This window comes from Gymnoscopelus microlampas (assembly GCF_963454915.1).
Source record: "Gymnoscopelus microlampas genome assembly, chromosome: 20".
Classification (NCBI taxonomy): Eukaryota; Metazoa; Chordata; class Actinopteri; order Myctophiformes; family Myctophidae; genus Gymnoscopelus; species Gymnoscopelus microlampas.
In genome coordinates this window covers 16,725,498-16,748,430 of record NC_139957.1, presented here as the reverse complement: position 1 = coordinate 16,748,430, position 22,933 = coordinate 16,725,498, and the positions used below count along the sequence as shown (strand labels likewise).

The window sequence follows — 22,933 nt, the reverse complement described above, 5'->3', positions numbered from 1 at the left end:
AGTCTACCAAGTCTTATAGCTCTGCATGTGGATCCACAGAAGACCCTGCCAAAGAACACATGACTCTCTACTATGAGAACATCATCATTACTGTGGTTGGAGGTTGGACTTTTCTTTAAGGCAGAGTTAAGGGCGATTTATACTTGGTTGCGTGCCGGTGTGGGCATACCGAAAATAGTCGATCTACAAGCTCACACCGCGTCGCGGCGCGAAGCGTTGTGAGCTTGTAGATTGGCTATTTTCGGTGTGCGACACCATGTGCGATGAAGTATATCAAGCCCTTTACCATTATGACAAGTTATGAGGTTCTAACAGTGGAGTTGTGGATACAGCTAATCGGGTTGGACTTCAGCTTTTTCGTGGTTTCCAATTAAACCTTTGGGTCAAATGAGTGTTCTGCATTTATAATGATTTTAAACCAAATAAAGAACTGTGTAGTTATGGTTTGTCTGCTTTACCAATGGCTTTGACATTTAAATGGTGGTTATACACACTATCTGACACAAATGCATGCACACACTCATGTTACAGTACACACATCTTGTTGACTAAAACTGAAAGAAGCTGAAAACAATGTTGCAGAAAACATTTTTTTATTATGTTATCACTTACTTTTTAACATTATTGTGTTTTCTTATAAAATATCTGTTTATTAGTTCACAACTTCTGGTAATAACTAAAAAGGAAAAAACCTTTGAAGAAACTTGGGAATGCCAGGTAAGAGGTACACTGCATGCTTTTCCTTAGGTTTGAAATAACACGGGCCAGATAAGGCCTGGTACCGGAAAAACTCTGAAGACGTTGATTTGGGAGGACTACAGGGTAAACTGGGCTGAGGACAAACCCCAAACACGATTGTACACAACCAACCAATAGCTGCTGCTGCCATCACACAAAGGAGGACAGAGGAGCATAGAGCAAACTTTTACTTTAAAATTGAATGTTCAAAGAAAAAAACAAAAGCGTGGCTCTGTTGAAAAATATGTCTGTTTAGCGAAATAAAATATCGCCTTAAACATCTGGGTGAGGTATGGCATGGGAGATGAACCCTAATTCTGTCCTTCAAGCTCTTCCCTCAAACACCTCCTCTCTACACATCTCTTCACCTCCACGCAAATGCCTCTTCTTCAAAAACAAAACAATGGAAAAACAATGGTAAAAAAACACTCAAGCTCTCGTGCATTCTACTTGATGCTCAGTGTATGAAACATAAAAACAACTGAGTTCTTTAGAGGAATCCCAGTCATCAATATTTATGTCATACAGACTGTAGTACAGACACTCATTCATGAAAAATAACTTAAATCCCTCTTATGTTGACGATGAAGAAAGACACACATCAACATATGTTACACACATGGAAACACAAACACCATTTCTCAGTGCTCCTTCACAGCAAACATAAATCCTCAAAAGGAAATGTAAGACCAAGTCACACCACACTGCACCAAAGTCCTTCAACGCCATTATCGATGAGCAACACAAAAATAAATTGTAAATGTCAACCTTACATTGCAAACAAAAAAAGAATGTTTGCAAAGGGTTCTGGGAAGGAAAAGAAAAGTTACCACTCAAAAGAAAACCATTTTCACAACATTTAACTCCTTAAAACAGCCAACTCTTTAAAATGTCACACCATTGCACTGAAATATGGCCCAAAAACTGCCATGAAATCTCAAATGGTTTCACTCCCTTGTAAGGCTATATTTTATAGTCTAATCTGAACTTATCTGAACCTTGAGTGATTAAATGGCAAAAGAAAAAGAAAACCAAAAAAGTTGCTCAAAGTGACACGTCACAACTGCACTCAACAGTTAACAATAAAAACATCCCTTAACCCATGCCATATAGTAGCCAGCCAATCTGTAAAACAGAGGCTTAATGTACAGTAGTCAGTACTTGTGGCAGTTTTGAAAAAAGAAAAGCGATGCAATCCTTCAGTTACCTTACCGGCAACTGCCCAAGTTTCTTCCTCTTAAAAAAAACAGTCCTGTGTTTCTTTTGTCTTATTTGGTCAGTGATAAGAGAGTAACTGCAGTGGTGTACAAGGACAGAAGACAGAGAGAGAAAGAGAAATAGAGCAAAAGGTGTGTTTGCCAAAGTAAGAAAAAGTCAGCACACAACCTTTGCTTTATTAACAGTAGTAGTGACATCACGGTTGGATTCCAACAGAGTAGGTACTGGAATCGACAAACAGAGAACAAAAACACTTGACGGTATCAGGATTAACGCTGTCAAGTGGAGTGGGTCCCAGTAAGATATCCCCCCCAATATGGGAGGTAGAAAGAAAGGGGGGGGGGGGGGGGGTGAACACGATTAGATAACAGGGGAAGAGAGTGGAAGAGGGTATTTCACCCACCTAACACTCACGGCTCCAGTTCAGCCTCCTCGTCGGCATGTTTCTGCAGGTGCATGGGGATTCCCTGCAGGTCAGAAGGATCAAGTCAAACCAAAATTTTTGTTATCTTTCTTCTTTTTACAAAATAGGTTTGATACAGATTGATAGAGATGAGATCATATTTTAAGAGACACATTTCAACATTTCATACCTGCTTGGAGCAATTGCGTGCGCCGAAAATCTCATCACAATTTTTCCAGCGACATTTGAGGAGGCTGGCATTGGAGTGATCATTGACCAGATGCTGCTGCAGATGTTCTCTCACACCAAAGATCAGCGAACAGCCATGCCACTGTCAATACAATACACCAATAAACAAAACCTGGAAACTACCCATCTGAATCAAGTTATTCGGGGTAACCATTGGTTATCGGCGCCCCCAAAATATAATACAAGCTTTGATGTGGGGAAGAAAATTATTTGAATGAACTTCTTGCAGCTATTACAGGGAACCTTTGGCGATTTCAACCTCATATAAAATGCCATGTCTGTATTTCTCAGCAAAATGTTGATGTCACTATTAAACCACAATGAGAAATACTCAGAAGGCAGGGTGTTTTTTTGCCACACTAGATTATGTATCTCTTTACATCAGAACAATGGGATTTAGGTTGAAAATCTTTAAAGTTTACCTTTAAGATTTTCAACAACCACATTTCAGTCTTGACGAATTACATGACTTTCAAATGTGTGTGCTAAAATTGCATTATGTGATTATGCACAATTATTCTCCTTATTGTGCACCTGACCCCACACCCATTCCATCTCTCTCAGTCCCTTGATTCTAGTCTCTTCTCTTACCCAACAGCGGTAGTTCTGCATCAGGTTCAGCCTGACAGCCTGTACACTGCCATCATAACAGCCTGTGTAGATCTGAAGACACATGGATACACCAGAGAAGGGTCAATTTTACTCATGTAACCATGGCTCTATGAACAAAGTGACTAGGCAATTCACATGCTAATACCAATAGGTGTCTAGCATAGTCCTTAAGTGAAACAGCACTAGTTTTATACTTTTAACAATGTGTTCTGAAAATAGGTATAGTGGAAAGTTCAGTCTTACCATGCTCTTGTGTATGGCCATGCACACCACCATGTCCTTGTGTCCACCGTAGACCTGCAGTCGGTCATGGGACTGTAAACAAATGAATCAATATAATCATGAGTAATACTAATTACAAATCTTATTTTGTATACAGGCAAGCCCATCCATGTATTACTTATATAAACCGATCCCATGGTTAGAATTATGGTTATATTAATGTATAGTGAGGGTTTATCTGAAAATGAGACCCCAAATCCCAAATATAGTCTGTGAATGTGTGTGTGTGTGTGTGTGTGTGTGTGTGTGTGTGTGTGTGTGTGTGTGTGTGTGTGTGTGTGTGTGTGTGTGTATATATGTATATATATATATGTGATACATGTGTGTGTGTGTATATATATATATATATATATGTGTGTGTATGTATGTATGTATGTATGTATGTATGTATATACATACATACATACCCACCCCCATCCCTAATGGCAATAATATACTATATATATATATATATATATATATATATATATATATATATATATATATATATATATATATATATATATAGTATATTATATATATATATATATATATATATATATATATATATATATATATATATATATATATATATATATATATAGTATATTATATATATATATATATATATATATATATATATATATATATATATATATATATATATATAGTATATTATTGCCATTAGGGATGGGGGTGGGTACATGGTTAACCGTGTACAGTATAATAAATTACTATCAGTTTAGGACAGTTTAACCGAAAATTAAAACAACTTGTTAATATGTAAGTAATATAAATGATTACAATATTGTATATAATTGCAACTCATAAAATACTCTAGCAGACATACAGTAGGTTTTTTTTTCCCTGTACACTAGATATAGTATGTACTGTACATTTGTAATGAACTCTTTTGAATGAACTTTTGTATGAACTCCTCACATCAGAACAATGGGATTTAGGTTCAAAAACAGTTTTCTGAAAGACGTATGCTGCCCCCCCCCCCCCCCCCCAAATATAACAGATCAACAGGCTGGTAGCGGGCACGTGACGCGCTATGAGTATATCTGCTATTTTTCAATAGCCAAAGTCAAAAAATCTAAAACGACACAGATGCTTTCCCGGTTTTAATGGGTTAATGGCTATAACTCAATGACCATCTATCACTTGAACATTTTTCATCAATTTCTCTTTTCCCTCAACAGACTAAATCCCTGATGGTGTCACTTGAGGCTATATTTGTTATAATTGTTGATATTGTCATGTTGTAAGTGCACCCTTAAAGAAGACCGACCTGTAGCTCATAGATGCGGACCAGTTTGTCCAGACATGCTGTCACCATCACCTTCCCCAGTACGGCCACCGCAGTCACAGCATGGCTGTGGCCTTTGTAGATCCGGACCAGCTCTCCAGTCTGCAGTTGTAGAAATACAGAATAATGAAATTCCAACGGATGTAACATTTTAGCCACAGTTTTAATTTCAAGAAATGTTATATTGTGATACAATGTGTCATAGGGGAGTGTTGTCTCACATGGATGTTGTGTGCCTGAACGGACTGATCGCTGGAACTGCTAAACACCAGATCATTCACCACCTGAGTGTGGAAGAGAGTACAAGGGAGTAAAAACTTCAAATACAGTGGCGAAATAATGAATAATGTCAAAGTGTTTTCAATTCTTTCCACTGGTTAGAAGAAGAATGAATAGAGAAGTTTCACAATCCTCACCTTCATGCAGAGCACAGTCTTGGTGTGTCCCTCCAGGGTGCGTAGCAGTAAACCATTCTTGGCGTCCCTAACGCTGATGGTGCTGTCATAGGAGCCAACCAACAGGACCCTCCGAGCCCCCTCCTGAGATGTGGCCAGGCAGCTCACTCCCCGCAGCCCGTGACAATCAAACTCATCCAGCTGCTTATTGGTCTGATCAGACCAGAAGAATTTAGAAGAAGAAAACAGATCAGTTCAGTTATGAGTAGAGATAACATTTGCAGTTAAACATGTACATTTCTGCATTGGGTCTACTTTTTTATTATTATGGTTGTATTTGTTTATTGTTTATTGTGTAATCTGATTCCATTTGAATAAGTTTTTTTTACTTTATACTTTACTGATAGTAAGATATTTTACTTGGTCAAATCTCTTGGATTTTTATATTTATTTTGTCCCGACTTGCTATGTTTTATCCTTACAAAACAATGTATTCTACAGTTTCACAGTATCATATAAGATGTAGTTCTTTGTGTCACCTTGAGGTTGAAGGTGACGACGGTGCCATTTGCCAGGCCAGCATATAGAACCTTCCAGCGACTGTGGAGACAGAGGACCCGGTCTGATAGAGAGAACTGCTGCTCACACTCCATTGTCTGTATCGGAAATCAAAATCATTTTAGAGACTATTGCATAAAACCAATTATGTTAAATAATGGCAGTTGCATTCTGGAAATTGTGTCTGGCACAGCAAATCAAAGGTTGATTAATAGAACCATACATCTGATCTCATAATCAGGCTACTCTACATAAAACACCATTCAAATAATCAGTTCCCTCCATGGCAATTGATACATAGGGTAACCAAGTAGAAAATTGCCTAATCATCAATCTACCTGTCTATGTCTGATCAATTTATTTATCTATCCATCCATTCTCTGATGTCACCTTGAGGCTGTAGCAGCGGATGGTCTGGTCACTGGAGCCAGAGTACAGGCGCTGCGGCAGGCTTGGTCCTGCTGACACCAACAGGCTGTTGACCTTGGAGCTGTGGCCCTCGAACACAGCCACACATTTATGGCTCTGGAAGACATACAGTAGGTGAGGAGACGAATGAGAGGACGATCTTATTAGCCAGAAGGCTGATGCTGCTCTGAGGTGACGTGGGACAAAATCAGGGTTTGTTCATTTTAAAAACGGAATGAATTCAAAGTATTGGAAAATGAATTATATTCTTTACCGGGGTGCCTGGTGGCTCAGCCAGTTAGTGCACAGTCCACATGCTCCTTGTGAGCACGAAGACCAGGATTCAAATCTGACCCGTCTTATCTTGCATGTCTCTCCTCTCTACTGACCTTTCTGAACTAATGCATAAATTGCCTAAACAATTCTAAAAAAGAGAACAAATTATCCTATAAATTGCCATTTCTGACTTAAAAATAGCCATTTCTGACAAAAGTCCAGCATTGTATTTATTTTTATTTTTTTCTAACTAAATTAGTTTCACAGCCCATCTCTGCTTGACATTGACGCACACATATAGACACACACATTCAGTTTCCAGTACAGGCACAGTCTTCTTCTAGAGAAGCATTTAGGAGTTAAGCGGGGTGACGGAGGCTTTATCCATCATCCATTTTTCCAAACCAATATTTGCAAATAAACGGGCAACTTTCCATTCATTACTCTGCTTCAGTAACTTTTAAAGTTATGTTGTGGCTATGCTTCATATCATCCATACTCACCACCAGGTCGAAGGCCTTGACTGTGCGGTCTCCAGAGCAGGTGTACAACAGTCCATCATGGACCTGCATGGCGTTCACTGCTTCCTGGTGGCCCTCAAAGGTCCCCTCAGTAGGCATAAAGTCATCCCCAGCGTCAGATGACACATCTGGCGTGCACACACACGTTCAAAATGATAATTGTTGGGAGATTTACCAACAATCCCTGCCTGAATTCAATAACTTTTTAAAATATAATAATAATAAGCATAAAGGTAATATAATCTAAACGAAGGATTTAAATACCTGTATAACTTTTTACAACCGAGAAATACATATATATTAAGTAAGCTATCCGGTGACAGAGGATGGGTGACACTTCACACTTGAATATCATTAGGCAGGGAGAGATGTTTGCATACAGCATTCAATTGAATTCAGGATATATAAAGTACCTGCTCTCAGAAACCTTCTCAATTCATAACTTCTCTGAGCACACTGTCCTGTCTCAGTGTAAGCCATCTATCAGTTCTATGAATATCTTGCCCATAAAAAGTAATTTGGGATCTGTGGAGACTATTTTAATCTGTTCAAAGAGTGCAGGGAATGCTAATTCTGTCCCCGGAGAATGTGAGATGTGAGAGAGGGTTTATGTTGGGCTACACAGGAAGAGCCACAGCATGGCTGTGGTCTTTGTAGAGCCGCACCACCACCTGTCTCCATAGAACACTGGTACTGAGAAAAGTAGGGGCTGATTTATATTTCAATACACGAATGTGGCGCTCCATGAAAATAACAGATTTTCTACATTGCAGCACTTTATTCAAGTAGAAATTGTATTTCACTTACGCTGAGCGATGTGGTCATGCAAGAAAATGTTAATTAGGCGTACGCGTGCTTCCAAGGGATATTTCATTTCAGACCAGGTTATAACATTTTTGTAATATATTACTTTGCGAAGTTGGATTGTTTGGTTGACTTGCATAGATATTGTACATCAAAGGGGCATATCCATCAGTTGAGAGGAAATGTTAAATATATTGTCTTATTTAAAAAAACAAGAAATTGACAGCACCTCAGTCACTGTCACTGTTCTATTTACTGAAAGTTCTGAAATGTATATCATGCAGTAGCTAAATATCACCATAAAGAATCTATCCAAAATTAACAGGGCTGTTTAGTTTGAAACTCACAGTGAAACTTTCACGTTTCACCTGGCATTAAAGTTCAAGAGACACACTATATTGTGATGCCAATTATCAGGCACTAAAACGTCTCGACTCACATTATGATTACTGAACTTCATTCTAAAGTGTGATGTTCATCATTTGCAGAAAGCAAAGATATTTTAAGAAATGTATATAACACACTAAGGAATTAAAATGAAATTATAGTTCTTTATATAACGTTTCTACAGACTGGGTCCTTTATAGTTTGCACGTATTAAATGACAAATCTCTGGTATTTTTTCTATATGCAACGTTTAATGTTTTGGAAATTAGCTATTCATGTACAATGTCAAACACCAAGAATACCAGTGCTATGTCTATACATATCCTGGACTGTATTTTTTGCGATCTCTAAAATAACCCCTGTGGGAAAATCATCCTGTGTGTTACCTGATGATGCCTTGGGCATCTTTGGCAGCGTCAGGGGCATCTGGATGTCACTATGGGGAAAACAGACATACATGCATGAGATGAGTAAACAAAATAATAAATTCATTAGCTTTGATGGATCTCAAAATGTCCGTAACGCCACTCACTATTTGTATAGCACATTTCATACAAGTGCTTTACATTATATATAAATAAAGAATACGAGTTATAAAACAGAAACAATAAGGCATTACATTATGGTTTTGCTTGGTTAAGTTGCACATAAAGCAATAAACTTGTATTTGTCAGGAATAGTGTATAGTGTCACAATAAAAAATAAGAATGACTATATTACTATCCTATTAACTATCCTGCTTCTGTTCAGTCAGCAACATGTAGAACATATTTGCGGTACCAGAACCTAGGATTTCCCAAATCCCTCTGAACGTAGCTTATGGATGTCACAGACAGCAATACATTGACTGAATGCATTTATTAAAATGTTACCAAGATGTCATAGTATCACCCTGAATACTTTATGCAAACTGAATATTAGAGTCCCAAATCCTGGTTGCAATTTTGTGGATTTACATTCTACCTATAACAACATGGCCATTCTCTAGTTAAGACTCAACTCAACATCTAAAAGCATGAATTAAAATTACATTTTGCTGTATTTTTGTTATGTATATTGAGATGTATCTTGATTAAGATTCTTCATGTATTTGCAGTTTCTATCAATATGTTGTATATTCAACTAGTTGAGGGTTCCACTTTTTGCTACTTATCTCACACACACACACACACACACACACACACACACACACACACACACACACACACACACACACACACACACACACACACACACACACACACACACACACACACACACACAGTAAATCATAATTTTCCTGGTTAAAAAGGTTTCAGACAGCTATGGTTGGTTGGCTATGGTTATAGTGTCTGTGTCTCAAACTTTAAAGATACAAAATGTACTGCAATAATCAATCTTACCCATCATGCTGAGGCTTGACAGCAGTAGATACATCCATCTCACTGGTGGAGGTGACCTCGTTACAGGCCAGGTTCTGCGGCTCTGCTCTGCTTGTGTCGGGGCTTGAGGCTGGGGGCGGACCTGCTACTGGCGTCTGGGTTTTGCCGTCCATCTGGGCCTCCTGGCTGGCAGAGATGGCCTCCATGCCTGCCTCTGCCTCAGATGATTCAATATTCACCACGTCAACAGCAGTCGCCGGGGTGAGCTCCACCATGTCCAGGGTAGAGTCCGTGTCCACCTGCTCAGGTTTGCTGGCTGGGGACAGAGGGTCAGACAGGACCTCTATCAACGCCGAAACCTCCCCATTTGCTTCCATCTCCCTGTCACCATCCTCATCAGCAACTGGCGGAGTGGAGGTGCTAACATGAGAGCCACCGCTGGGTCTCCTGCGCGTGCGGATGCGCCTCGGCCTCATGGTCATCCCTTCATCCTCTGTGTCACTGCTTTCAGGCTGGTCTGTCCCCTGGGCCTTCTTCAACACGCGTCTCTTCTTTAGCTTCCTCACACGCTTGCTACTCCTGAGCTCGGATGGAGAGAGAGGCACCACGAGGGCAGCAGGGACAGAGGAGGGATCACAGGACAGTGAGGCAGTGGCACCAGCGACACTCGCGCCATCGGAGCTCCTGCGACTAGACAGGAAGGCACCTGGGGGGGGTTTGCAGTCGGACGATGGGCTGAGAGTGTCTCTGGTAGCCTGAATGGCTTTCTCCATCACCTGAACCGTGCACAGGGAACTCTCTTTGGCTTCTGCAGGGGCTCCGCGACTGGACAGGAAGGCACCTGGGGGGGGGTTGCAGTCGGACGATGGGGTGAGAGTGTCTCTGGTAGCCTGAATGGCTTTCTCCATCACCTGAACCGCGCACGGGGAACTCTCTTTGGCTTCTGCAGGAGCTCCGAAGCTCTCTGGCGTAGGCTCCCTGTTAGCTTTGTAAAACACCAGTTCCTTTTCAGGAGATACCTGGCAGTTTTGTGCTGGGTCTACAGATAAAAGAGAAAAATAGAATACACTTACTTGGGCCATTATTACAATTTACAATTCGGGCATTTAGCAGATGCTAAGATCCAAAGTGAGTTACAAAATGCAAGGACAGAGTAAGTGCCATAAATTATGTCAAACATTTGTGGGCACTGGTTGTCACATTCTAAAAATATTCAATATTCAATATTCTAACAATAAAATAAAATAACAATAAAATAAAATAAACTAGGAGATTGTAAAACGAATAAAATGCTAGTTTTGTGTAGTTTATATTCAGATAATTGGGGCCAGCCCTGTGGGGAACTAGGACTAAACCCAAACACAACTGCGACATAAAACCTATGAGAAAACTCAGGTGCTACCTGGCTGAGGGTCTGCAACAAGAGGCAAGGGTAGTTCAGGGGTGGTGCTGTGAGCACAGGGGGCTGGAATCTCCATGGAGTCTGGCTCTGAGCTGATATGAACCGGGGAGAGGGGCTCCTGCTTTATGAATACAGGTGTGATGGGGGGAGGTGAGGCAAAGTGTGGGGGGTGAGAAGCCTGGCTGGGGACAGCAGCATCTGGGACAGACGGGGGCAGTGAGGACTGCTGTGACTCAAAGGGAACTGGATCCATCTTCTCTTCCTTGACTTTGACAGGAGCTGTTGAGTCTCCAATACCACCTGGAGAAGATGACAGGATAAAACTGGTTAACACTGGGGAGACATACAGTATGTGGCACACCGCAGTGTTGTGTTCTAGTTTTTTCTTGAAGGTATACTACGATTTTTCCCTGCCTCCCACACGCACGGTATGTGCGTGTCTATAATTAATTAAATGTAAAAAATGTGCACGTTGGCCCACAAAAATATTTAATGTGAAAATTTTCCGCGCGCTTCGCGCGCGTGTGCCCCACACGCAATATGCTTTGTACTGATTTTTCTTTTGTACTGATTTTTCTTACTGATGTCTGATCACGTGAGCTCAACCACTTCCAAGCTTAGCCTTAGATGCATTTTCAATGCAACAAACTCGGCAAGGCCCACTCAGGCCCAGTTTCACAGTAACACTGAGTAGCCTACACTTACAATATGCTTTGTACTGATTTTCTACTGTTTCTAATGTTAATCACCCTATAACTCAACCACTTCGGAGCTGCTTTTAGCCTTGGATGCATTTAAAAAATACATATATATTACCATAGAAGTGCAAGGATTGTTATAAATAAATGATGGTTAGGCTTATCAGATATAATAGCAGTGTTAACAGCGAGCCTTCCTGTATCTATTACAGAATTAACTTGGCATTGAAGACACAAACTGTATTGACAAAACTGTGTTTTGCTGTGCTATGACGCGCAATTTGAATACTAATTAAGTACTCAATTCAGTGACCTATTCAATTAAGTGAATGGCAGGTCGTTGAAATGTGTGAATTCCTTCGCCAGTAGCCATTAATTATCACCTCAAGAACAATAGCCACGCACATGATAAGCCATCACCTCAGAGTTAGACTAGTCAGATGGTCAGACCACACTTTTGCTGTTTGTATTGCTGCGCCCCCCAGCCCAGCCAGCAGCCACTCCTGGGTGCAGCGTATCAGATGCGTATCAACGTATCAGATACGCTGTTTTGAACAGTTTTTGAAGGTATACGGTGGCGACGGAAAAAAATCTCAAGGTATACGCCGTACACAGCATCTGACGGTAGAACACACCACTGGCACACCGGTAGCTGATCGGATCCCAGCTGGACACCTGTTGTATGTCTTTCCCACTCTCTGCCCTCAGTTTACAGTCTCTTTCTATGCTGACCTGTCTATATAATTCAAAAACAAGCCCCCAAAACAAGCCCAATTCATAGTTTGTCGTGCGACGGTGTCCCGCGCCGAGAATAGCTCGTCACAAATGTGACGCATTGTGAGCTTGTAGGTCTGCTATTCCTGGCTGTTCTTGGCGAGAACACCATCGCGCAACGGAGCATAAATTTGGCTGTAGGCACTGCACTGTTGGTCATTACAGTGGTCATCCAATGTGATTCATGTCAAGCCAAGATTAGCGGTTCTTACCTTGCATCCCTTTGAGCAGCTCGATACGCTTGTTTCTCAGGGTGCTCATCTCTCCGCTCATCTGAGAAAATGGAAACAATGAAATTCTCAATACCATCTAATACCAGGGAACCAAATACATTGTTTTCTGCCTGTACGAGAAGTAGAACAATATGTATCACAGTTATTGCCCCTGAAATCTAGCCCTGATTTTGTAATTGCATGCATATACTGCAGCATGGCATGCATATTAATGAAGTGGTTGATTATTCAGACATTTGACAGATTTCAATCAGATCTATCTAATCAGATCTCAGTTTGATTACAATGTTAATAAATGTATGCAATAAAGAGACACTGGATATAGAGGGACAGGCCATGCTATATATAAAGATGGGCAAACAAGCCAATTGACAGAACAAATCCAAATGATTAGCCATTTATATACTTTGTCGTACAACAAATGGTGGTAACAGCAAATCTACAAGCTCACAATGTGTCGCATCACAATATGTTGTGAGCTTGTAGATCTGCTTTGTTTGCTTTTTTTTTTATCGCCTATATCGCTTATAATGACATTCCCAAAACAGGGACTCCAGGTTGAAAGTGGTAAAACAATAAATAGATAGAAGAAACATAACAGAGGAAGGACAGATAAGTCTCGAGTCTGAGGTGCTACCTGCTGTTTGACCACCATGAGGCGCTGGACTTCAATGTAAGCAGCCTGCAGGGCAGCTCTGGCATGGATCAGACTGTTGTCCACCCCCTGCAGGGAACCACTCAGCTCCTCCTCCCTCAGTGACACAGCCAGCAGCTGGTCCACCTGGAGACGCTCTGCACAGGAACGACAACACAGACACACGCTCAGGGATTTATTACAGTTATTACAATAATCTTTAACAAAGTTGGCTCTCATTTTGTTTCAGATGCTTACCTTTCTTGGACTTGATTTTCCTCCTTTTATTGGTTCTTTCCAAACTAGGAATCTCTGGGTTTGGAATATCCTATAAGAGAATAAGAAATATAGTATGTGTGTGATACGAGTTGATGATCATGGTGTACACAACTGCAGGGTGGCTTGTAAAGCTCATGCGGGCTTACAGGACTGGTAAATAAAAATACATACTGTAGTCAGACAGTCAAATCAGTATCAATTCATGACACTATTAAATCACTTTGAACTCTTCCCATCTCAAAGAAAATAAGACTCATCACTTCTACAGTACCACTTACCCCGGCTGCTCTGCGTTTCTTTCCAGTCCCCTGAGCGTCATACAGTTCAGTCCCAGAGCTGCTGTCCCCAATCAGTGTGACTGATCCCTGGAGAGCCTTCACTGTCCCTTTCAGCGACCCTTCTGGCTGTTTCCGTGGTCTGGCCTCACACTGGCCAAACATCTGCACCTCATCTTGCTGCGGACTGTCTTTGTGTAGAGGGGGGGGTACCTGCAAGCTATGTCTGTCAGGCCACTGGAGGGCATCCCTATGCAATGCTGTCTCCCCCAAACTCTTTGAGGGAAACTGTGAACAGTTGGGAGCGATGCTGCTCTCAGATAGGCAGCGTTTGCGGGGGCAAGCGGCCGGGAGGGAAGAGGTGTCCGAGTCGACTAGCGACTCCCACTGGAACCCCTCGAGCAGGGCTATGTCTTCCTCCTCCTGGCTGTGGTCCTCCTGGTCGCAGGACACCATCTCTATGCCAAACCTACACGGGGACACAGCAAAAGGGGACACATTACTTCGATTTTGATGTTACATAAAAGTAATTATGTGTATTGACCACAAAACATCCGTTGAAGGCAGATAATGCATTGTCACTGATATTGATAATATTAACCATTTGGAAGTGTGAAACATCATAATCGACATTCAAAATATCACCTCAAAGGAATCTAAGTTCACAATCTATATCTCACCTTGGTATAACCTGAATTGCAATATCTACCTACTTTAACACTCCTGGCCATTTACAGGTGTAAATCTAAGTACGATGTCTCACCTTGGCATGCCTTTGCCTTGCTCTGTCTTCTTCCTGACTTCCTGGTACACCTGCTCCCAGTTCACGTTGCGCGATCCAAAGGAGCTGATGAGCTGCCGCACGGTCGGCTTAAGCCCCGACTCCTTCTCCACCTCGCCCCTCCGAGACTCGTCCATGTTTCTGACCCGCCTGGCGATGTTCAGGTTGGGTTCGTGGCTGCCCGTTTTGTTCTTGGAGACGATGTGCTTAGTCAGGTCACGTTTCAAGACAGGAGGGAGACCAGCTTTGGACAGACTGAGTGCAGCAGTGGATCCTGAGGTGGAATGTGTTGCTTCACTGCTCCTGGAGGCATCACTCTCTGACCCCTGGCCGACCTCTGCAGTCTGCATGGCCTCATCTGTGACAACAGAGTTCCTTCCCTCCTCCGAACCACACTCCAACCTCTTATTGTCTCGGTCTTCTTCTTCCCTGGTTGAGACCACATGCTCTGAAGTGTCCATGGTGGATGTACTGACCTGCACTGACTGTAGAGACTGGCAGTTTAATGGCAGATTTGTTTCCCCCTCTTTACGAAGAGAAGACCTGACCATGGCAGACGAAGGTGCTTTAGCTTGCTCCCGTCTACAGTTATTTTCTTTGTTGGCTCCGACCTGGCTGTCTGAACCTCTGCTTTGCTTTTCCTGTGCGATGTGCTCCAGCCTGCTCTCCTTGGAAAGCTTGACAGAGCTATTTTTGTCTGACACAGCGTCCTTGGCTTTTTTCAAGATTTCCAATAGTTGCTGTTCTCGCACTGATTGTAGCACTCCAGTGGGTGAGAACCTAGGGCTGTGGCCACTGTGGCTGGGGATCGCTGTGGATTGCTCAGGCTCTTGGCTGGAGGTCTTCATGAGCTGGGTTTCAGGATCAGGAACTGATTGCACTTTCCTGTCTCTATGCTCTGGCAGTTTATCCGACCTCTCTTTGGGTGGCTCAGGTGAGGAGGTTTGTGGTCTGTCACTGTGAGAGCTGCTTTTAATGTTGCTGTTACTTTTATCTTGGGGTCTAGCGCCCTTACTACTCTTCTTCTTTTTCCTTTTCTTACCATCACAAGGATTGTCGTGGGTGCCAACATCTGGTCCATTTTGTTGTTGTTGCTGAGGTGTGGGGACTTTGGGGAACTTATCTGAGGGGCTGGGGTGGGTTTCTTTTTGGGGCACGCAGTCAAAAAGCTTAGTTGGCGGGTAGGGGGACCAGCGACAGGCTTTGTCCAGTTTGGGGTTACTGCCAGAGGCTTTAGGACCCAGACTGCTATGGCGGTCACGTTCTGAACTTGATCCTTCCATGTGCTGATACCCATCACCCTGTCGACTTTCCTGCTCTTTGTCTTGATTCTGCCCACACTGTCCCGTTGCTCGAGAAAAAAATGTTGGTGGGGGCGGACAGCGAGGTGCATCTCCAAGGAGGCTTAAAGGCCTGGTTGTTTGTGGCGGGCACTGAGAAATGTTGTTCCAGCCATAGATCCCATTACTGCTACCTCCATTGCTCAACCAGGGAAGTCGACTTCTTGAATTGTCAGGCGCCATACCCTGGTCACACCTCATGTTCTGCTTAAACTCTGGATTACGCCAACTCCTACCTGGTGCCTTCTCTCGGAAAGCCCAATTCTGGAAGTTGGGGGGTTCCTGAGCGTGCCATGTGGCGCTCTTTCCCTGTTGGCTGTAGTTTGAGGGTCTTGAAAATGGAGCCTCCCATGGTCTGCCCCCATAAGATATGTTGTTCCGGTTCAACGCACCCTGGCCACTGAATGATCCACTCATGCCCCTTGACGACTGTTGCCACGTGTAACCCTGAGAAAAGCGTTCCTTCGCCGCTTTCAACCTCTGCTGAAACTCCTGCTGCTTCCTGCGCGCCGCCTCCTCTTTTTCCCGCTTTGCAGCAGCGGCCAACTCTTCTTGCCTAAAGAAAATACAAAACACATGCTACCTTCAGTAGCTGCCAAGTGTTGGGCAAACCGCATAAAAAAGCTTCTCATCTCTAAAAGTGTGGGTTTTCATGAAAGCATTACTTTACTTTTTATTTTATGCTATTAATCCTGCTGCCATGTCAAGTGGAAGTGGTATGTCTATTTTTGGAATGACACTCTTCATAACCTATACTACACTTATTGTTTGTACCAAACAGTCTAGCTAGCAACCATATCACTTGCTGCATAGCTGTGACGCTGCCAAACTTTGGTTCAAGCTATGACCTACAATGTCTATGTCGGGGGATATGTTCTGGTATGTGTAAGCAGAGGACAGCTGTATATCTTGAATCACTCTTTCCCAACTGCTGTCCCGGTTGGACATCCCTCTGAGGACTTTGAGATAGACGTTGAAATTGACCACTAATAATTTGTCATTTATGGGATATGATCAGGAACACAAAAGGCAGGCTAACAGTAATGTAACCATTAAAAAAAGTCAAAAACTCTTGAAAAATGACCCATATTTCACAGATTTAGACACAATGTTAAACTGATAAGTTTGGTTCTATAGACGATGTTTCTAAGCAGCAGAGAGACCTGTTAATTTGAGAAGAATGTGTCTTAGCTTTTAGTGAGCAAGTGAGAGTGTGCAGTCATGCTTTTTTTTAGATTGTAGCGCTGACATATGACTCCAAACCTCTCCTGCTCTAGGTGCAGCACAGGCAGCTCAGCTAAATCAGACCTGTGAGCTCCTCTGAGCACAATGTGACTATACATGGTTTACAGAGACCGAGAGGTCTAGTAGGCTATCAGCAACATTTACATGTGTGGCTAAAACCAAATAATTAATATTACAGCTGACCTAAAATAAATATTAAAACCGCAATACATATAAAATGTTCTCGGTCTCAAGGGGTGACAATTCATTTGTAATAAGCATAAATAATATACAAATACAAATATTTTTTGCCACTTTGGTGCAACACTGAAATGTTAATAACATTAATGTTATTAGTACTCCCAGTCTCACAATGCTCCATTTCAGATGAAAATGAGTTCCCAACAAGTGACGTACCTGAGCTGTTCCTTTCTCTTCTCAACCAAGTCCACCAGCTCTTTGTCAAAGTATTCCTCCTCACGGTCATCAGTGCTGTTCCGTCGCTCAGAAGCCTCCACATTCTGCTTGTGCACCGGGCTGGAGATGTGGTTGGCATACTCGGTCAGGCTCACCACCGTCACTCGGCAAACTTTGCACTCATGTCCGCAGTCCCTGGGGAGGGAGGGGGACAGAGGGCGTTCAATGGTTGCTTCGGGCATGGTTCAGGTCAAAACTTTTTGAAGTCTGGTTCGGTTTTTCTTGCCTGCAGAGCCTTCTACTATAGAGAGGCTCTACTTTCTTGTTACGTTAAAGTAAAAAATAAATCAAATTAAAGGAGAGGAGATTACTCAACAATCCCTTGAAAAAAATGTATAACTCCAAATTCTCTACTCTTCACAGATCAGGAGGTAAGCTAACTTAGAATTTTCCCTTGTTTAAAAACAAAATACAGATAGGAGCTTCCTGATCTTTCCGTTTTCTTCAGCAGGATATAGGTGGTAGGATGACGGCAGGAGGGGCAGCCAGGCTGTACCCAGGCAGCATACTGGATCTAGTTTGTATCTGTCCAGCTACCACAACCGGCCACGCAGCTAGCACAGCGCTGGGACGCGCAGAGGGGAAGGTGGGCGCACCCTCAGCTTAGCACGCTCTCATGATGGTGTCCGCGGTGCTGTGAGACTGTATGGACAACTGTGTTTGTATTTAATCACAGACCCTGCCCCCAAGAGCTAAGACTCACCTCCCCCCTCCATATTGGTGTGTGTTACTGGCACAGTCCTCACATTAGTTGCAGAGATCCTGTCAACCAATCTCTAAGCCTGTGTAACTGGAGCCTTGTGCAGCTGCACACAACCCACTACCCTGCTTCAAACCCCTAACACCCAAGAATGCCATGCTGTGGTTGCTCTGTGATGGGCAGTGACTTGCCTGGCTAAAGCTCAAATTATTTCTCAAAATGGTGTCATGGCATTCTGCCATTCTATGACCCCTTGTGCCGTTGGAAAAGCCTTTATCTATATGGTTGGGTTGCAGTTATGTTCGTTTTCAACTCAACAGAGGGACATTTGTAATTTAGCATATGATGTAGATGTGACTGTAAAGCCAACTTGTAACATAGAATAGACGTCAATAAAACAAACTATAAGCCTACGTCTATATTTGACTGCAGTCCAAGTGTAGCTTTTAAGGGTCAATGAAATAATGAGGGACAGATGATTTTGAGAACAAGACACTGTTACGTTGTAGCTCAAAATCTGACATTTTAGCAAAATGAATCCAATTTAGGTACTATAACACTCATTGTAGGGGCCACATTTATTGAATGTATTTATGTTGACTTTGTTGGGATTATAGGCATCATTTCATCATTATTGTGTTGACTGTATCACTAAAAAAACTATAACAACCTACATTTCTAACGTTTCTGAAAAATGTATGGTGAAACCTCCCAAAACAAAGTGGAAGAGCATACATTAGTTACTTCGCTACTACACCTATCTTCTTGTTTTCATTCAAAACTCCTGGAAAACATGGACATAAACTTTAAAGAGTTTCCTATTTTGGTATGCATATTTATTATTTAAGTCTGGATACTCTAGTAACCACTTGAAACTTGTATACTGTATCTCTAACCTACATTTCACTCACACATACTTCACTAATCTACACAGGAGTCACGAGACAGCCAGTTGCCTTCAGTCGGTCATGACCGTTGTTCCGGGGAGATTGTGTCTAAATATATATGCCACGGTTGAGACAGCTGCCCTGCTGCTCATCTTCCATACAGCACACGTGTTGGTGCATACACGTGCCTTGTGCCTGAAATGGACTTGAATCAAGCTTTTGATCAAATGTTTTGATTATTTATGATTGAATTTGATTTCTTTATTTTTGGACTGAGACGATAGCTGTTTCATTTGAGTATATTATTTATTTTTGGAGCAGACTGACTTGATTTTTTTAAGACAAGAGGTTTGCCTTTCATGATTAGAGGGAACTCACCGGCCTTTCAGGTTCTCCAGCTCTCGGTGGTGCAGCATACTCCTCATATGTTCATCCATCTCCTGCACAACAGTGACATATCATTTTACTTTCATGCACCTGTTATGTTAGGAAAAGGAAATAACTTAATATCCATGCATAATTCTGCTACATGAGACTAAAGGCCTTAAGATATGCTTCTGGAAACATGGATGTTTGTGTGTGGCACACTTTATCCTGTAAACTGGGAGAAGTGCCAACTTGCTTGATACTTGACTCTCTTGGAGACTATGGTTTTGTTTGTCAACTGCTGTACAAGACACATGAATATGCTTCTGGAAACATGGATGTTTGTGTGTGCCACACTTTATCCTGTAAGCTGGGAGAAATGCCAACTTGCTTGACACTTGACTTATTCTTGGCGACTATGGTTTTGTTTTAGACAACTGCTGTAAAAGACAAATTAATACAAAAATAACTAATAACATGTTTATAAATTACCTGCTTGGTGTAGCAGACCATTTCACAAAGGATGCACTTCCTGTCTTTCCCCATTTTGGATGCAGTGGCTGTTAGGATATTACTGTCAATGAAAATAAGAAATGAATTATTGAGCACAAAAAGATGCTTGAGAAAAGTTCAGTGTTCATCCATCCTTCATTCATCTTGATTTCAGTTAGCAAATCAAAGGTCAAGCTAACTGCAATATGAAGCTGTCTGCCCCCCTGTGGTAAGTGTCCAGCGAAGGAAGATTCAAGAGTCAAAATGTCATAGTATCTCCTTAACCGCTAGAAACATGCTGGAAAGTTCTGTAACACTAAGCTTATTATGAAAAAACAGTTGAATTTAAGGCAGACAAATGTATAACTGATGTCAGCAATCATCTTAGTATATGTAATGAGATCTCATTGGCTAAGGCAGGACATTCACATTCAAACACAAACTCCATGGTGAGGAGTGTTTACTAATGCCTGATTTATACTTAGCTGCAGGCCGTTGTCGCACACCGAACATATCAGATCTTAAAGCTCACAACATGTGAGCTTGTAGATCTGATATTTGTAGCTAAGTATAAAATACATAACCCTTACGAGGGTCAGTTTCCCCAACTCTACTACATCGCTCCACAACATGCATACTATAGGTGCCGTAGCCAAACACACAGATCTAATTCTAGCCTGTGCTGATGGAACAACATCATGGCCAAAGGACAGTGTCACTGGAGTGTTATGGCCTATGTCTGGACTTGTTCAACTTTCACAAACAGGGTGGGGGGAAAAAGCCAGAAACCAGCCAAATGCTGATCAATTTTGTCAGCATCCATTATGTTTATTAGCTCTACCAGCAATCAAATTTTGGAGGTGCTATTCTATTCTAAATGTGTGGTTGGCTGGGAAATTGTCCAATACCCCAGATCAATTCTAGTATTCAACAACAACGCATTGTGTGGCCCAATAGAAAAAAAATGTTCTTATCCCATTAAAAAGAGATGACAAGTCCTCTCCTCTGTGTAGCAACAATGGCAAAACAAAGTATGCGTTTCATCTTCGCAATCACTTTGCTTCAAACTAAACCACATAGGAGAGGTGTCATTACACTTTGTGTTGTTGTTATGGTGTGAAACTATTTGAGGTCTTTCACAATAACATACAATTAAGCCTAATATATACTTAGTGACGTGCTGGTCTCTCGCACCACAAATAGCAGATCTACAAGCTTGTAGGTTGTTTATTTTCGCACAAGACACTGGCACGCAACTAAGTATAAATCAGACATTAGTGAACTCATTTTAAAATCAACATTAGCCTACATTGAGAGGCTTGCTCAAGAAGACCCAACTCTAATACGTTATATGGACATGGACTGAAAAGTCCATCATCAGAAGTAAGTTAGGCCTATATTCTGTGTATGATAAATGCCTGACAATACCACCATCATTGGCTCCGTTCATGGCCAAGCTACCATGAGGGCAGATAGATATTTATAACATTAATAGTGTGTTTGGAGGGTCGTGCATTCCATCAACACACCCAGTGAATCCCTAGAGGGCAGCAGGCTGCCAACCAACACACTATCCTTCCAGAGTTTATCACTGTATCCTCTCAGAGATGTTAGCTACAAATGTACCTATAGATCAGAGGTAAATTGACCCTTGCAAGTCTGTAACTCTTGACAGTATACAAATGGAACACGGTCAAGAGTTAAGAGGTGTCCTTGAAATGTAAAAGTTTAAGAACCACTGCTGTAGATGGAGGTTCAACAGATAGTTTTTTTTAATGTATGGTTAAATAAAACCACTGTTTTATCAACATACAGTAAGAGTCCCTCTCGTGTGTTATTCACTAGATCAACTCTTGTCCCGTTTACAAATCTACAAATGCTATAAAAAAAAAAAGAAAATAATAATAATCAGAACAGGTTTAAAAGTGGACAAACATCAATCCCGCCTCGGCAAGTTTTGCAATCACTCAGTAACTAAGTTACCCAACATAACATAGCTATCAAGTACCAACTTCAAGAAGTTATCGTCGACGCTAACATTAACTTGTAGCTGTTTAACGTTAGCCAGAGAATAGTTTTCTAAACGTTTAAATGTGTATGTTTAGTGGTGAATGTTAGGTGTTAACCAACATACAACTTGTCTGCAGTTAGCAACAAGCTAATAGAGTAGTTAGCCGACGTTAGTCACTGCTCTTATTGCACAGCTTCAAGGACTCATGACTTTAACTATCATTATGTTTTTGCTTCAACAGCTAAACAAAGCCAAACAATCAGATGTAATAGTTACTCAACTCTGTTAACCTGAAAGATGTATGTAGATTTAACGTGAACTACAACCCCAAAACATGTTAGCAAGCTAACAACTAAAATAATAGACAACGTTGCCATTGTTGTAGTGCCATTTTACAGCATTAACAACGCGGCGATTTCGTTTAAACCGTCAACGAATGTTAAAACATAATATTGGAAATGTTAAGAGATTTACTGTTCGGATACCTCCATAATATCCAAATATTTGTGCATGTACTGCATTTTCATCCACCGCTGGAGCCCTACAATAAGAATACCAAGGATGTGTCCGTGATGTCACAAGTAAGCGACATGGCGTCCTGTACATTCATAGATTGATGGGACCTCAACTGAACTGAACCCTGAACAGTGATGGAAAAATTAGGCTACTCAAATGTTTTAAGTAAATGTATCAATACTGCAATGCAGAAATACTTACACAAGTATAAGTCCGGTATTCAGAATTAACTTTAGTAAAACTCAAAATGTATATAAATCGTTTGAAAATAGCAGATCTACAAGCTCAAACCCTTGTGAGCTTGTAGATCTGCTATTTTCAAATAGCTGAAGTCTACGGCT

General features: G+C 41.6%; 1 protein-coding gene across 1 annotated transcript; it reads right to left on the bottom strand.

The window, feature by feature from the left end:
• Positions 1-576: 576 nt before the first annotated feature.
• On the bottom strand, positions 577-22,626 carry znf106a (zinc finger protein 106a). Its single transcript, XM_084045525.1, has 22 exons — positions 22,562-22,626; positions 20,066-20,147; positions 19,586-19,647; positions 17,561-17,755; positions 14,562-16,475; positions 13,802-14,267; positions 13,503-13,572; positions 13,248-13,402; positions 12,590-12,650; positions 10,906-11,205; positions 9,525-10,542; positions 8,529-8,578; positions 6,934-7,079; positions 6,137-6,271; positions 5,728-5,844; positions 5,210-5,401; positions 5,015-5,077; positions 4,776-4,895; positions 3,464-3,535; positions 3,200-3,271; positions 2,550-2,690; positions 577-2,423 (listed from the first exon to the last, which is right to left on the bottom strand). Exons 2-22 carry the CDS (start codon positions 20,117-20,119, stop codon positions 2,367-2,369), a joined length of 5,460 nt encoding a protein of 1,819 aa, XP_083901651.1. The 5' UTR covers positions 20,120-20,147; positions 22,562-22,626; the 3' UTR covers positions 577-2,366.
• Between the last annotated feature and the right edge of the window lie 307 nt (positions 22,627-22,933).